The sequence below is a fragment of the Triturus cristatus genome, chromosome 10 (genome assembly GCF_964204655.1).
Source record: "Triturus cristatus chromosome 10, aTriCri1.1, whole genome shotgun sequence".
In the NCBI taxonomy this organism is placed as follows: Eukaryota; Metazoa; Chordata; class Amphibia; order Caudata; family Salamandridae; genus Triturus; species Triturus cristatus.
The window spans coordinates 1,141,719,323-1,141,735,598 of NC_140593.1; the positions used below are offsets into that span (position 1 = coordinate 1,141,719,323).

Genomic DNA, 16,276 nt, shown 5'->3' on the forward strand with positions numbered 1-16,276 from the left:
ACCCAGACACTCAGCCTGCAAAGGCAGTGTGTGTGTGTAAGGGTACAGGGCCCCTAAGGGTGACACAATGAGTGCTGCAGCCCTTAAGGGTCTTCCCTGGTCACAAGGCCCTGGGTACCTAGGGTACCATTTACCAGGGGCTGACATGTGGCCAGGGTTTGCCAATTTGGGTTTGGTTTGTTTTAGGGAAGGAACATAGGCCCTGGGTACCTGATTGGCAGGAGTCCAGGGCACACTCAGGCAAAGTACATTCAGCAATTTAGCAAAAAGTGGGGCATACCATGCAAGAAGGATGGCACTTTCTCACACCTAACTAATGGGGTAAAGGTTCCTGCAGCTCACCCTACTCTTATCTACTAGTGTCTTCCTCATCTTACACTAAACTGCAGATTCCTTACTGCCCTCCCAACTCCCCTTTCTGTGAAGCGGTCTCTAAAATTTATAAAGATCCCATGCTAGCAATCTGCACACTTACCTACAATTGTTTTGTGCTGTGTCTGAGGGCGCTGAAAGGGAAAAGACGAAAAAACAGATGTCCGCATGCATGGGTGCACTTATATACGGCTTATATACGGCTATGCTCTCACTTACGGGGTGGTATAGAGCCAAAGGTGGAACTGGACAGCACCATCTACAGGCGCTCTGGAAGACGGACAACACATTTTCCAGACCCAGTCTGACACCGGTGGGCTATTCTAAAGGTGAGGATTCTGCGTTTTGATTTAAGATCCATTAGGAAGACAGTTATCCAAGGTAAGTAACTTGTACATCAAATAAAAACAACCTATATGTCTGCGCCGAACGTTAGATAGACTTTCTCAGGGAATAGGACTGTATTGCAATACAAGCTGCAAACTGGTTGTCTGAGCTTGGTGTACTGGGATTCAATCATAAGTCATTAATGAAGACACTTTCCCCTGCATGACGGTGGTAAGCATAATGATTTTGGTAAAGTCAGACATTTGATGTTTAAATTATTTTCTGGACAATGGATAGACAGTCCTAGCATTATATATAGCCCATACTACCCTTCAACCATTTTGATTTGAAAGAATGTTTGTCTTTCAAACTTAGTAAGTTATCTGTCTTGTATATTATAGAGTTTTTTGCCTCCTGTTTTTCAGGGTCGATATCTCAACATGCAACAGCAGATGATGCAGCAGGCCCGACAGCTGGATCCAAACCTGCTGATGAAGCAGCCTTTGCCTCAACAGCAAGTCCTTCAGCCTCCTGGAATGAAATCCTACCTTGATAGTATGCTTCCCCACTCCTCCCAGGAGCCACAGAAGGGCTCTTCACCTATCAGTTCATTCAGCAACTTTCCTATAGGTGGGTTATTAATTTCCTCAAAGTATGTTTGGGTTGTGTCAGATATTGTCCTGTATGTTCACTTTGGAATGCACTCACAGATGGGGGGGAGCAACTAATGGGTGTTCTGTAACGGATGTGGTCTATCCTACTTTGGGACCCATGGTAAAGAGTTTTTGGGTTTTAGGGGTGCACCCCTGCCCTACCTTGGAGTCATGGGGAACACATTGGTGCCAACCTTTCATAGGATATGCACACCATGTGTATCCAAATCTTTTTGGTTTATGAAAGTGAGTTTTATGCCTCCACACATTTGATTGTTGGATAGAAGGTTTAGTGCATTTGCTCTGCATGAGCTCTGGACTATTGAGGTTCCATAATGTGATTTTAACACCCCTGAATGGGATCGATCAATAACTCTTAAGTTTGGACAGATGGTATGTTTGCAGGCATTTTTAATTAAACCGAAGAGTCACTAGGGGCATTGTCGCACTCTTAACTATTTAAAGTCACTACAAGCTTACATCTTTATTTGGTGTTAGAGGTGTTGTTGTATCACATATGTGGAATCAGGGGAGATGCATGAATTTCTGACGTGGTATGGTCATGTTGAAGTGACCTTCCCGCTGCTGATATTCATGCTCATGAATTTATAGTATGAGCATCTTCTAGTTTCTTAACTCTGGGTGTTGACCGTATGCAACGTCCTGATGATTCACTATGTCAACCATAAACCCAATTGCCCCAGTATGTGACCACCATTTTAGCTTCTATTATTCCACTGGTGAGTTGGGAATCAAGACAGGGCTGCCTTGATTTTATTCGAAAAATCAATACTGATGTGCAAGCGTGACCTAAGTAGAAGCCTCTGGAGAACTGCACAGAATCAATTTTCAGTTGCGCCGTTTGAGGCAGGTTTTTGTTTATCTGACTTTCAAGGTGAGAGAATGTCTGCTTAAGGGATTGTATTCTTTGGATGTCATCAGCTCTATTTTAGAGTAGTTATGGTGACTACTCCAGTCAGCCCCCCAGCCCCCAATTGCCATCGAAAATTAGCATCCAATGACGCATCCAATATGCTCTTGTTTGCCTAAGATCTCTTTTTTCTCACTATTATGCATGCTTCTGGTTTAAACCCATGACTTTTAAAAACACAGGAGGTTAGAATGAATAGTTAAAATGGATATATTCATAAAAAAGTGCCATGTTTGTGAGAGAGTGCTATCTTTCTTGCATGGTATGCCCCCACTTTTTGCTGAATTGCTGATGTACTTTGACCAAGTGTGCCCTGGGCTCCTGCCAATCAGGTACCCAGGGCCTGTGTTCCTTCCCTAAAAACTGCATGAAGCCTAAACCCAATTGGCATCTCTGGCTACATGTCAGCCCCTGGTAAATGGTACCCTAGGTACCCAGGGCGTTGTGACCAGAGAAGGCCCCTAAGCGCTGCAGCACTTATTGTGCCACCCTTAGAGGCCCTGTACCCTGACACACACACACACACTGCCTTTGCAGGCTGAGTGTCTTGGTGCAGAACTAAACGGAGTCGACATGGCACACATCCCTGTGTGCCATGCCCACAACACACACTGCCCTGGCATACCTCAGTCACCCCTCTAGCTGGGTGCCCTATGCCAGTGGTGTGGGTACAGGCGCATGAGCCCTGTGCCCCTACAATACCCAGGTCCACTCCTCGGCACTGTAAGTGCAGTGCTGCCATTAAGAGTATATGGTGCTGGGAGGTCGTCAGCACGAACTCCACAGCACTATGATGGCTCCACTGAAGACTGAGAAGTTTGGTATCAAACTTATCTGAAAGAAACACGTTAGTTAGATTCCTCACCTTAGAATATCCCCAGGCGTCGGGTTGGATCCAGAAAGATTTTTCGTCAGCAATACCCCTTGCGCGTCGCTAGGCGTCGTCTGCGACTCCGCGTCCGTCTTCGGCGTTGTGCACCGGAATGACGTCGTCGGAGTACTTGGACGCCGCCCTCGCGCGCTGACTTCAGTTCTTCTTTTTTCCGTGCCAGACAGCGCCGATCCGGGAAAAGCTTGCCCCTTAGTCAATTTTTCACTAAAACTTTTTGACTCTTTTTGGTCTTTGTCGACTCGACTCTGGTGCCGGTAGGATGCCTGGATTTAAGGCCTGTGACGCCTGTCATCGCCTGATGTCGGTGACGGATCACCATCGCCGGTGCCTTTACTGCCTGGGGGCCGACCACGACGCGGAGTCGTGCCCTGACTGTCAGGCCTTGACCTCGAAGGCTAGGCAGGAGCGGTCCCGTAAGCTTCTCGAGCTTCGGCACTCGGCTCCGCGCCGCTCACGGTCCCGGTCCAGGAGGAGGTCCAAGGACCGGTCGCGGAGCCGCAGTCGTCATCATCGCTCGTCAGGCTCGAAGTCTTTGGGTAAGTCGAAGCGATCCAAGAAGTCCAAGAGGCGACACCGCTCTTCGGACTCCCCTCGCCGGTCGCGCGACTCGGCCGAGGGTCAGGGTGGTCCCACCCCCGCGGCTCCGCCGGAGCCGCTGGAGCTGCGTCGGTCTCCATACCCGCCGGTCCCTGGGACTGACGCGACTCCGGCGGAGGGGCCTGGCTCCGCCGTCGACGCCTGCCGTCGGGCCTTCGGGCCCCGCGGGCTCGACTGGGCGACCTCGCGTGCCGGCGGCTCCGTCGACTACTTAGGTCACAACGCCCCAGGTCCCCGAGAGATCCAGCCCTGGATCTCTGTCGGCGCCGGTCGACCTCACGACGCCTCCTCCGCCGGCACCGGTTCCACCTCCGGCGCCGTTCCCCGGTTTAGACCCTGTCCGGACCCGATGCCGGCACAGCGCCGCAACCGACGCCGATGGATGAACGTTTCATCTACCGTCCGGCTCCGATCGTTCCTCCTGTTTATCAGGAATCGGATGACGGGGGCGACTGGGAGGGGTCTGAGGACCCTATGGCCCTCCAGGGTCAACTTGCACCGGACTGGGCAGACGAACTGGGTGATGCCAGTGGTCTGGACACTTCGCCGGACGCTGGCTTCATCTCTCCTCCGACTGTGGCTTCGGAGGAAGGTGCAGCTTTTTCCGTGGTGCTGCGCAAGGCGGCCGAAGCCCTGGGGCTCGAGTTGCCTGCTGTGGCCGTGAGGACTAATATCCTCACAGAGGTGCTTCAACCGTCAGCAAGCTCCACAGAACCTCTGCTGCAGTTCAATGAGGCCCTCGTCGACGTTCTGCAGGGCACTTGGTCCAAGCCCTCCACAGTTCCTCCTGTGGATCGGAACGTGGCCCGGCGCCACCGCCCTGCTCCGGGCGACCCCAGTTTCCTGTCCCAACACCCCACCCCCGAGAGCCTGGTTATCCAGGCCTCCACTTCCCAATCCTCCTTCCCGTCTGCTCCTTCAGATCTGGAATCCAAGAGGCTGGAACAGTTCGGCAAGAAACTGTTCTCTTCCCTTAGTTTGGGCCTGCGGTCTTTGAACACCGCTTGCCTCTTGGACCGTTTCTCCCACTCTCTGTGGGATACGGTGGAGGACGTGCTGCCATTGTGTCCGGTGGAGGACGGTACACGTCTCTCCCAGGCGCTTGCTGACGGGCGAGATGCAGCGCGACAGGCAATACGGTGTGGACTTGACACCACGGACTCGCTGGGTAGGGCGATTTCCACCACAGTGGCGCTCCAGCGCCACGCCTGGCTGAGGTCCACGTCTTTTTCGGGGGATGTCCAGAGTACCCTCATGGATATGCCCTTTGATGGCGCTTGCCTTTTTGGTGAGAAGGCGGATAGTGCGCTGGCTCGTTTTAAGGACACGTCCTTGGGTCTCTCGGCCGCACACTTCCGCCTTTCGCCCCTTTCGTGGCCAAGGAAGGGGCGCCTCCTCACGTCCTCCTAGCCACCGGCCGCAGAACCAACCTGCACGCGGTCGTGGGTTCCGCCGTGGCGGTTCTAGAGGACAACGTGCCGGTCAGTCCACATCCACCCCGGCAGCATCCGCCTCAAAGCCTTCCTAGTCCGAGCTTTCAGGCCCATTCCACGCCAGTGGGCGGCAGAGTTCGCCATCACCTGCTCCACTGGCGCTCCATCACTTCGGACAGGTGGGTGATGCAAATCGTCCGAAAGGGCTACTCCCTCCCCTTCGAGACGACCCCTCCAGCCATGCCACCGCAGTGCCACCGTATATCGGAGGATCACTTGAGTCTTCTGCGGGAGGAAGTTACGGCCCTCTTGGCCAAAGAGGCCGTTGAGCGCGTTCCTGGTCCAGAAGTAGGCCGTGGTTGCTATTCCCACTACTTTCTGGTTAACAAGAAGGGCAAAGGGGGCCTACGCCCTATCTTGGACCTCAGGAGCGTCAACACCTTTCTCCGGAAGGAACGGTTCAAGATGCTAACTTTAGCTCAGGTTCTGGCTGCCCTCGACCCTGGAGACTGGATGGTGGCGTTGGACTTGCAGGACGCCTATTTTCACGCGACGCCTGCGGTTCACGATGGGTCAGGAGCACTTTCAGTTCACCGTGCTCCCCTTCGGCCTCACCAGTGCCCCTCGGGTGTTCACGAAAGTGATGGCGGTGGTCGCAGCTCATCTGCGCAGATCGGGGGTTCCAGTCTTCCCCTATCTCGACGACTGGCTGTTGAAGGCGGGCTTGCCCCAGCAAGTCTTCTCCCACCTCCAGACTACGGCCGACCTCCTGCATTTGCTGGGGTTCTCCATCAACGTGCCGAAGTCACACCTGAGTCCCTCCCAGAAGCTCCTCTTCATCGGAGCGGTTCTCGATTCGGCGCAGTTCCGGGCTTATCCTCCGGAACAGCGGGTCCGGGATATTCAGGCTCTGATTCCCATCTTTCGGCCTCTATCCTGGGTTTCGGTCAGGTTGGTGCTGCGGCTTCTGGGGCTGATGGTTTCCTGCATCCTGTTGGTGCATTACGCCAGGTGGCGATTGCGGGCTCTGCAGTGGGACCTGAAGTTTCAGTGGGCCCAGCATCGAGGCAACCTGTCCGACCATGTCTTTATCTCGGAGGGCACTGCGAAACAGTTGCAGTGGTGGCTCACTGACCGCGATTGGGTCAGCGGCAGATGCCTCTCCCTACCCCAACCGGAGCACGTAGTAGTGACGGACGCGTCCCTCCTGGGATTGGGGGGGCGACATGGGAGAGGAGGAGATCAGAGGACTCTGGTCTCCGGCGGAGTCTCAACTCCATATCAACCTTTTGGAGCTGAGAGCGATCCGGCTTGCACTGAAAGCCTTCCTTCCCTCTGTCCGGGGAAGTGTCGTGCAGGTGTTCACGGACAACACCACCGCCACGTGGTATTGCAACAAAGTGGACCCTTTGTGAGGAGGCTCTGCGCCTCTGGACATGGCTGGAACACCTAGGCATCACCCTGGTGGTTCAACATCTGGCGGGCTCTCTGAACGCCAGAGCAGACTAACTCGGCCGCCGGTGCATGATGGATCACGAATGGCGTCTGAACTCTGACGTGGCGCAAGGTCTCTCTGCGGTGGGGAGAGGCTTGGTTAGATCTATTCGCCACCGAAGAGAACGCGCAAAGTCAGCAGTTCTGCGCGTTGGAATTTCCAAGGCAGCACTCGCTCGGAGACGCTTTTCGTCGCGAGTGGAGTTGCGGTCTGTTGTACGCCTTTCCGCCTATACCACTTCTGCTCAGAGTGCTGAAGAAGATCAGGCGCGACCGGGCCCAAGTTATCTTAGTGGCTCCGGATTGGGCATGAAGGTTCTGGTATCCCAAGCTACTCAGTATGTCGTTCGATCCTCCGATACGACTGCCTCTTAAGGAGGACCTTCTGTCGCAGCATTAGGGGACGGTCCTCCACCCGAACCTGTCCAGCCTCCACCTCCATGCGTGGAGATTAAGCGGCGGCAATTGATGCCATTTGACTTGCCTCCTGAAGTCTGTGATGTCATTCTGGCAGCCAGGCGTCCCTCCACAAAGACGGTATACACCTGCCGGTGGAACAAATTTGTGGCATGGTGCACAGCAAAGGCTGTGGATCCCCTTTCCGCCCCTCTTTCTGAGGTTCTACTCTTTCTTCTTTCTTTGGCCCAGCAGGGCTCTGCTCTGGGCACCTTGAAAGGTTATCTTGCTGCAATCTCTGCCTTCTTACGGCTTCCTGATCAGCCTTCTCTTTTCAAGTCCCCTGTTGTTTCACGTTTTCTCAAAGGCATTACTCACATGTTCCCTCCTGTCCCCTTCGTAATGCCTCAGTGGGACTTGAATCTTGTTCTGACCTTTCTGATGTGCGCTCCTTTTGAGCCTCTTCACAATTGTCCCATTCGTCTTCTGACCCTGAAAACTGCTTTCCTGGTAGCTATCACCTCGGCTAGACGGGTGAGTGGGCTCCAGGCTCTGTCATCTAAGCCTCCCTTTATTTCTGTTCATCCGGACAAGGTTGTCCTCCGGCCTCGTCCTTCTTTTCTACCGAAAGTGGTGACCCCATTTCATCTCGGGCAATCTGTCACGTTGACCACCTTCTTTCCGACTCCGCATCCTTCAAAAGAGGAAGAGAGGCTCCACCGTCTGGACCCCAAACGGGCGCTGTCGTTTTATTTGGACCGCACCAAACCGTTCCGGGTGGACGACCAACTTTCTGTTGGATACGTATAGCTAAGAAGGGGAAAGCGGAACACAAACTGACCATCTCGCGGTGGGTCGTGTTTTGTATTAAAATTTGTTACTCCTTGGCAAAAAAGGACCCTCCTGTTGGGTTGAGGGCCCATTCCACCCGGACCACAGCGGCTACTACTGCCCTGGCCCGGGGAGTTCCCTTGCGGGACATGTGTCAGGCGGCGACGTGGGCTTCACTGCACACGTTTGCCAAGCACTATTGCCTGGACAGCCAAGTCCGGAGAGACAGCTTCTTTGGCCGTTCTGTTCTCCAGGACTTTCTGGTGTGATCTTGGTTCGCAGACCCACCACCAGGGTTGGTATTGCTGGGGTATCTATTCTAAAGTGAGGAATCTAACTAACGTGTTTCTTTCAGATGAACAAGTTACTTACCTTCGGTAACGATGTATCTGTAAGAAACATTAGTTAGTTAGATTCCTCACCGATCCACCCATCCTCCCCATTCTGAGAACTGACATCTAGGGTTAAGGCTATCCTTTTCAGGGCCCTAGATTTTTTGGCACCAGTGTCGGTCTCTTGTATGGCTCTGTGTTCCTGGCGCGGAAAGCTATGTACAAGAACTGACGTCAGCGCGCGAGGGCGGCGTTTAAGTACTCCGACGTCATTCCGGCGCACGACGCCGACGACTGACGCGGAGCCGCAGGCGACGCATAGCGACGCGCAAGGGGTATTGCTGACGAAAAATCTTTCCGGATCCAGCCTGACGCCTGGGGATATTCTAAGGTGAGGAATCTAACTAACTAATGTTTCTTACAGGTACATCGTTACCGAAGGTAAGTAACTTGTTCTTCAGCACATTAAACCCACACTGATGCCAGTGCAGGATTTAATGTACAATGCACGACAGAGGGCATCTTAGAGATGCCCCCTGAACCTAACCTACAATCCATGTCTTGTCTGAGGGGCTGCCTAGGCTGCCACACAGCAGACCTGTTGCTGGACCCTGGGTAGAGAGCCATCCGCTCTCCTGGGCCTGCAACAATGCACATCCTGGGCAAGGTGCTAGGTCTCCTCCCCCAGGATGGGCAGGGGAAGCTTCATAGGCATGCCACCTTTGTGAGCTTCCCCAGGCCACTTGCTGTACTCAGCAACTGGCCCCCACCGGTTCTGACCCCCACTCTGGCTGGAAGACTGGCGGGGAACCCCAAGGGAGGAAAGGGGGTTTGCCAGCCTCTGCCAACCCCACCCCTCAGGTGGGGGAGGTGAGGTGAAGCACATCCCTGGGATCTCGTCATCTTGAAGATAGGTAGCCCTGCCCAATCAGGATTAGGCTGCTGCCTCCCCTCCCGCAGGAGAGTGGCAGGATAGGGGGTATACCCACCCCAGGGAAGGGACCCATTGGTCCCTGCCCTTTACCTACCTGTAACGCCCCTAAATTTAGTATTTCGGGGCACTCTGAACCTTCCTTCCTCAGATCCAGATTCCAAAACAGCCAGAAGATCAAGAAACAAGAAGACCTGCCGTGCAGCTGCTAAGAAGAGGAAGATACCAACTGATTTGGCCCCAGCTCTACAGGCCAGTCGACCCTCGAACCTGCTCCTGGTAAACCCCGGTGTATCCAGTGGTCAGCAACCTCAAAAACCCCGCAGGACCTGACTGCCTTGTGATTCTAACTAACTGGGACTCCCACGAGCATTGGTACTGCTCAAAGCAAGTAACAAGCCCCTGGCATAAAGACCACGAGGACGCCCCCGACCCCGAATACAGCACCCAAGGACCCACCTCGATGCTCCCGACGACGCCTGCAGCCTCAGAACCAGGGACCCCTCCAACCACGACCAGCAGAGGGTAAGATTTCCCGATGCCAAAAGGCACCCCGGCGCCCTGCAGGCCCCTGTGCCCAACTCTTGGGTGCCTACCAATCCTCCAACTACTCAACTTACCTCTCGAAGTTGTGGTCACACCTGAAGAATTTTCGTCCCCGAGCTTGCAGCCTTTGTTCGTCACTGAGCTTCTCCATTGAAATCCATTGAGCGCCCGATGGCTCAAAAGCACCCTGCATCCAGCTGCCCGAGTGCCCCTGGCAGTGCAATCTCTACCCTACTCTACTGCCCCACTTGCCCTGAGGAAGTGACCAGGAGCCCAGCTCCCACAGCCGCGTGACCTGCTAGCCAGCAGTCACCAACCAAAGGCCCCCTGCCTCCCATAGAATAACATTGGGCAGAGCTCACTCTGCACCACTGTCAACTTTTAAAATACAATAATATTCCTTAAGAATCACAACCGTAACCAAAACGTTTTTACTCAACTGTTTACAGGAGATGTCCCAGGACTGAATCTAGGATCCAGTCCGGTGGTAAGAAAAGTAATCCAAAAAGTAATCCATTGCATTTAACTAGAAATTCCCATTGAGCTCAATGTAATATTGTGTTTGAAATTGTGTTGCCTATTGCAACAACTGTATCTGTTGCATTCAAAAGTCTATTGCCTATTGAAAGTATTTATCTAAAGCATCTCAGAGAAAGTATATTTTGATACCTATTGTTGGTTCTAAAATAAAACTATACATTTTGATACAAAACCATTGGCCTAGAGTTCAGTTCTTGAGTGTTTGAGACCATTTGCTGACTGTGTTAAACAAATGCTTTACACTGTCCTCTGATACTGCCTTACTGCTCGACCAAGCTACCACTTTAGAGAGTAAGGTTATATCTAACTTTAACCTCTGTCAAACCTCTGGGGAGTGTGGACTCTGTGCACACTGTACCTATTTGGGAACAGTGTATACAGAGCCACTTTCTTACAATGTTAATCAGAATATCGTTTCCAACGTGGATGAAAATTTAGAGGCATTGAAATAGTAGCTCGAATTTGGAATGATGTCAATCACTAGTTATTTGTGTGCGCACTGTCACTAAGCCTCCAAGAAAGTCTAGCCCATCACTACCCAAGCCTAAAAAAAAAGCGTCCAATTTGAAAGATACAGAAGCTTTCCCCAGTTAACAGCCTTGATATACAAAAATCCTTGTGGGTCAGAAATAGTTGCTACTGGTTAGGGATAAGACACAATTCAGCAAATTGACTTGAGCAACATTGATTTGAAAAGCAGCTGATGAGTCCAGCAAATAAAAAGAAATCTAAAGGTCATAGAGTATTGAAAGAGGCCGACTGCTGTAGAACCAATGAAGGTACCTAAAGCCGTCAAGACAAATTAGATTAGAGAGGGGCACTATTTGGACTTAAATCTTGCATATCAGAGTGATGGTAATTATTGCGCTCATCTCAGTGTAGACCCTACCTAATATCTATATGTTTTCAACCTCATTGTTATTATTTTGGCTAAATGGTTATTAGTGTGCCCTAAATATTTATAAGCCAATACTACCAATTCTACCAGTACATATTAGAAAGCCATTGGGTCTGCAGTTGACTAGCCCTTCAGAATGTCACCTTTGCAGTCATTAGTCCTGTCTGCCTTATCCAAATCTTCAGTGTTCTTAATACCTTCTTAACCAGTGATTTTCTGAGGATAGTGGGATTAGTGCTACTTCTGTACATCTTGTATCATCACTCCTGAACACTAACAGTACAGAAGCATAATGAAGGCAGGTAAATATAACAGTTTGTATTTCTTTGCAAACCTGATTAGTGGGAGGCTGGATGGCATTACTGTTCAGAATTTTAGTTTTCTGGGCCCTAACCCAGACATGCATATACTCTAAAGAATTAGTGCTCTCATGCTGATACTCAGTCTGGCCTTGTTTGTTTGTAACATATATGTATTTTCAGGAGAGCCTTGCCACTTATGACGGAGGATTGTTTCATGTTAAAAACATTTAGCCTCATTCAATGCATGAGAATGTTTTTATGTCTTGCCCACAGACAGCTGCCAAATGATCAATATTGTGAAATACCAGAACTTAAAGCAGGCTTTGGCTCAACCCATTGCTTATCATTGTTGTTTGTTTTCTTGTGCTTTCAGCACTCCAGTGGGAGTGTTTATTATCTTGTTTCCTTGCCCCCTTTCTGCTGCTTTCCCACTTTATAACACACCCCCCCCCCCACCCCCAAAAAAGCTTCCAGTTGCTCCCCAAGCCCCTCTCTTGCTTCTCCCAACAATCCCAGTCTGGCTCTGCTCTTTTTAATTCCTAATAGGTATTTTATATGTTTTAAATTTACTATTCCAAGTTTTGTGTACCATCTAAATCATTTAAAGTAAAATAAAAAAAATAGCCACTGCATTGTGTATGAATCACAATCCAAATACAAAGATGGTCAGTGAAACAAGCTTAGAAGAAAATGTTGGCACTGCAAGATCATTTATCTTTACAAAACATCAGTCTCTGACTACTAAGGACAGTGGTGTAATGTGAGAAAGGGGCTCTGTATATACTGGTTCGAGGCATGTGGGCTGCTGAATTCATATCTGTGCATAGATCGCCGCCTAGTGTTGGGTCCGGATGATTGCGCATTGTTGTCCTGGAAGAGTCTTTGAAGTATCACGAGATAGGTGGCTCTCCCCCCCCCCCCCCCCTTCCCCACCCCCCCCCCCCCTGGACCACAGTGCGCATGGGCATCCTCTCCATCCTCAGATTGTTTTTTTCCTCCATTGGGTTCGGATGTGCTTATCTTAGCTCAAGTTAGGAAAACTTTATTTAAGGCCAAAAGCCTTTAGATATCGTCGGTATCGTTTGCGTTCGGTATCGATAGATTATTATACTTGTTTTCGAACTTATTCACCTTTATCGGATCGAGTTTCAGTCCGAACATCGATCGACGTTCGAAGATGGAATCGAGGACTCCCTTCAAAAGATGCCCTCTATGTCACGCAAAATATCCACACGTCGATGTCCATCTGGTGTGTAACAAATGTTTATCACTGGATCATGATGAGACCAAATGTATGGCCTGCGCCCCGTTCCGGTCGAAGAAGACCCTTCGGAATCGACGAGCGGCTCGATTGGAGGCCAAGAAATCGGCGCCTAACCCGGTTAACCTATTCAGTACAGAGGACGAAGAAGCCGAGAGCGTCGAAGAGGTAGACCACTCCGACGTTGAAGAGCAGGATGTTCAAGACCAATCGGACCCTGCTTCAGAGCATGACTCCCAATATGACGACGAAGATGAGGGGATCTTCCGGGAAGAAGACGTCGTCGACTAGGTAGGAGACGACGAGGAGGCCCTTGGGGCCGAGGAAGATAGCTCAAGCGAGGAGCTAGGCCAATCCGTCGATGCGGAGGCCGAGGGAGATAGTCTTGATAAGGCTCAGGTCGAGGGATCGCCTGCGGGCCTTACCCAAGATCGGTCGGATCGTTCTACAGCCCCGCATAAAGGCCCGGCTTCGAACATTTCAAAAGAGCCAGAAATATCAAAAAAGACACGAGTCGATTCCGTGAAATCGAAACCAAAACCTGCACCGGTCAAATCAAAACCGAAAGTGCAACTGGTTCAGGTCGGATCGAAGGCATCGAAACCTTCCAATCAGTCGACACTAAAGAAGGACATCGGAGCCGACAAACCAAGGAAGGACTTCGGTGCCGACAAACCAAAAAAGGACTTCGGCACCGAGAAACAAAAGAAGGCCCTCGGTCCCGAGAAGCCGCAGAGGCCTATGGCACCAAAGGTTGGGGCACCAAATACCAAGGTCAAGGTGGTCGATCCGACTACATCAACACCGAGGAGTGCTGAGCAGATCGAAGCCCCGAAGACAGGAAAGAAACTGGAGACCGCGTCGAGGCCTGTCTCCAAAGAGCCTGTCTGATCGAAAGCACCGTCGACATTCACGTTGCAACTGGTATCGGAGTCCCTAAAGCGCATCAGGGAACGGGACACTCTCGAACCGAAAACGGGTCCCGAACCGAAGAAGGTCGCCAAGGCTCACTCGGCGCCCGCACCGATCAAGTTTGGATTGCCACCACCGGGGACACCTAAGATGTTCGAACTTAGGAAGAGTATCGAACAACCACAAACAGTGTCGACAGGAAGGACAGATGTCGAAGACTCACAGGACCAGTTTATAGACGTAGACGCTGGTAGACTGTTGTTCCGCAAGCGGAAAATTGTCCCAGAAAAGACTTTGGAATCATACAAAATTCCACTGAACAATAAAATAGCGTCAGGTTCGACACCAGTGCTTGTGGAACCTTACCAAACATATCATCAGGAACCACAATCCTTTTCTCCCGCACACTCGGAGGCGGATGCAGGAGAGCGCTATAATGAGGATACCACTTATCCTGGGGATATTGACTCTGATGAAAAACAGCAAGACCAGGATCCAGCATGGGGAGACCCTAATGACCCAGGAGACCCACAAAATGCTCCTGACACTCATAATTATAATATAAAAACATCTCCCACTGAAGATACTGCTGCTTTTAACTCCCTCATTGAAGGAGTGGCGGCCAATCACGGAGTGGAACTTCATTCTGACTCGGTGGAAGAGGATTTCTTGGTGGACACGTTCTCAACATCAGAAAGAACAGTCAAGACTCTACCAATGCTAAAAGGGGTTATTAAACATGCTAAGGACATCTTTAAGGAGACAACCAGAGCACGGGTATTGAACTCAAGAATAGAAAAAAAATACAAACCAGCCCCAGGAGACCCAATGTACATTAAGGGTCAATTGCCGTTGGACTCGATGGTAGCTTCTAATGCTCGCAAAAGAGCTAACTCGCAAACTACCGGTGATGCTCCTCCTCCAGACAAGGAGTCCAAAGTGCTAGAAACATCGGGAAAAAGGATAGCAGCACAAGCAGCAAACATCTGGCGCATTGCCAACACTCAGGCACTCCTGGCCAGATACGACAGATCACACTACGATACCCTAGAAACACTAATAGAACACCTACCAGATGACTACAAAGATGGAGCGGAGCTCCTCATCAGAGAGGGAAAACATTACAAATGCGTCCATCAAATGCGCACTAGATGCAGCTGACACTGCAGCTAGGGCAATCAACACTAGTGTGATAAGGAGGCACGCATGGTTGAGAATATTAGGTTTCAAAGCTGAAATTCAAACTAATATCTTGAATCAACCAGTCAACCCAGACTTTTTATTTGGCCCCGAGTTTGATACTACACTAGAAAAGATTAAAAAGGACACTGAAACTGCAAAATCTATGGGGGCTCTACAGTCGCAGCAGTTTCGGAGTGGCTCCTTTCGTCGCCCCGGGAATAGAGGAGCAGCTAGAGGTCAGGGGTCCCAGCAGCAGTACAATAAAGGAGGTACCCAGAGTACCTATGATAAGACTGTGGGAGCCGGCCTCGTGGCGTGGTCCTGTTTCCCCGCGCTAAGCCGCACGAGGTCCCATGCACATCGGGGCTCCTCCATCTTGGATTGCACGTCACTCCACGTGACCACCTGTATGACCCTGCTCTATCCGGCCTCGGTCCCAGCGAGGCCCGACATCGAGACGCCAACCCCTGGCTCGGGGGATACCACGTGAGCCCTTCCCACTCTCGGCGGAGGGCAGTATCGATGGGACCCCCTACCGTCTCTCCACACCTGGGTGGGATCACCCCACAGCTCTCTGGGGCCTGGCGCCTCTCCTGCTGGGCGTCTGGCCGCCCCCTACCCGTCCTCTCCGCCCCCTCCGGGCGCACGGGTCCGGACATCAAAGGGCTCTCGTCCTATATCTGGGGCGACCCGACAACAGGGCAGTAGTTGTATCCTGGAGTCGAGAGCCCTGCTGATCGGATCGCGGCTGACCCTACGAAGAAGACTCACCCTGAACCACCCCTTGAGCCCTGCTGACGACGTCGCGGCTCCACCGTGCTTAAAGACCTTCACGAACCTTTGGGGCCCTGCTGACGCTGTTGTGGCCCGACCTTGTTGAACCTTACCACCAGAGCCCAGCTGACCTCGTCGCGGCTCGACCTAAGCGGAACTACCATCCGAGCCCTGCAGACGACGTCGCGGCTCTCCACGTCCGAGCCGCTCTGAGACCAGCATCCAAGGTCTGGCGCAGAGCCCTCCCGTGCCTGGCTGGCACTAAGACTGTCCCGCTACCCTATCCTCTTGAACGAACACTGAGACTCTGACAGGATCCCTCGATCCCTCTGTAAATATTGCACGTATTACTGCCAATAAAGAATCTAATCTCGCAACTACTATTGAGTCCTGTGTGGTGGTGTTACTGGGCCTAGTACGATCATAGGAGAAAGACCTCCCCGAGGAGGCTTCTCAGCGGCGCTCGGCTATAACTTTGCGGTAGGAAGGTGCTGGAATAGTCTCCCCGACTACCCGGCGGGCCTCCCTCCAACAAAGACCAATAGGGGTGGATATCGTGGATCCAGCACCAAAGGCAGAGGACGAGGAAACAACAGCAGGTCCTCCGCCAATAACAAACAGTGACGTCTTGTCACTGCCCCCCGACCACATAACACCAGTCGGGGGGAGACT

The 16,276-nt window shown here is 51.6% G+C and overlaps 1 protein-coding gene across 7 annotated transcripts in view; it reads left to right on the forward strand.

Moving 5' to 3' along the window:
• The window catches only part of TNRC6A (trinucleotide repeat containing adaptor 6A), a 451,850-nt gene that overhangs the window by 289,332 nt on the left and 146,242 nt on the right, over positions 1-16,276 (forward strand). For all 7 annotated transcript variants that reach the window (XM_085629474.1, XM_085629478.1, XM_085629475.1 and 4 more), the window contains one exon: positions 1,125-1,329. In XM_085629474.1, coding sequence (XP_085485600.1) covers positions 1,125-1,329 — 205 coding nt within the window. The remainder of the gene's footprint in view (positions 1-1,124; positions 1,330-16,276) is intronic.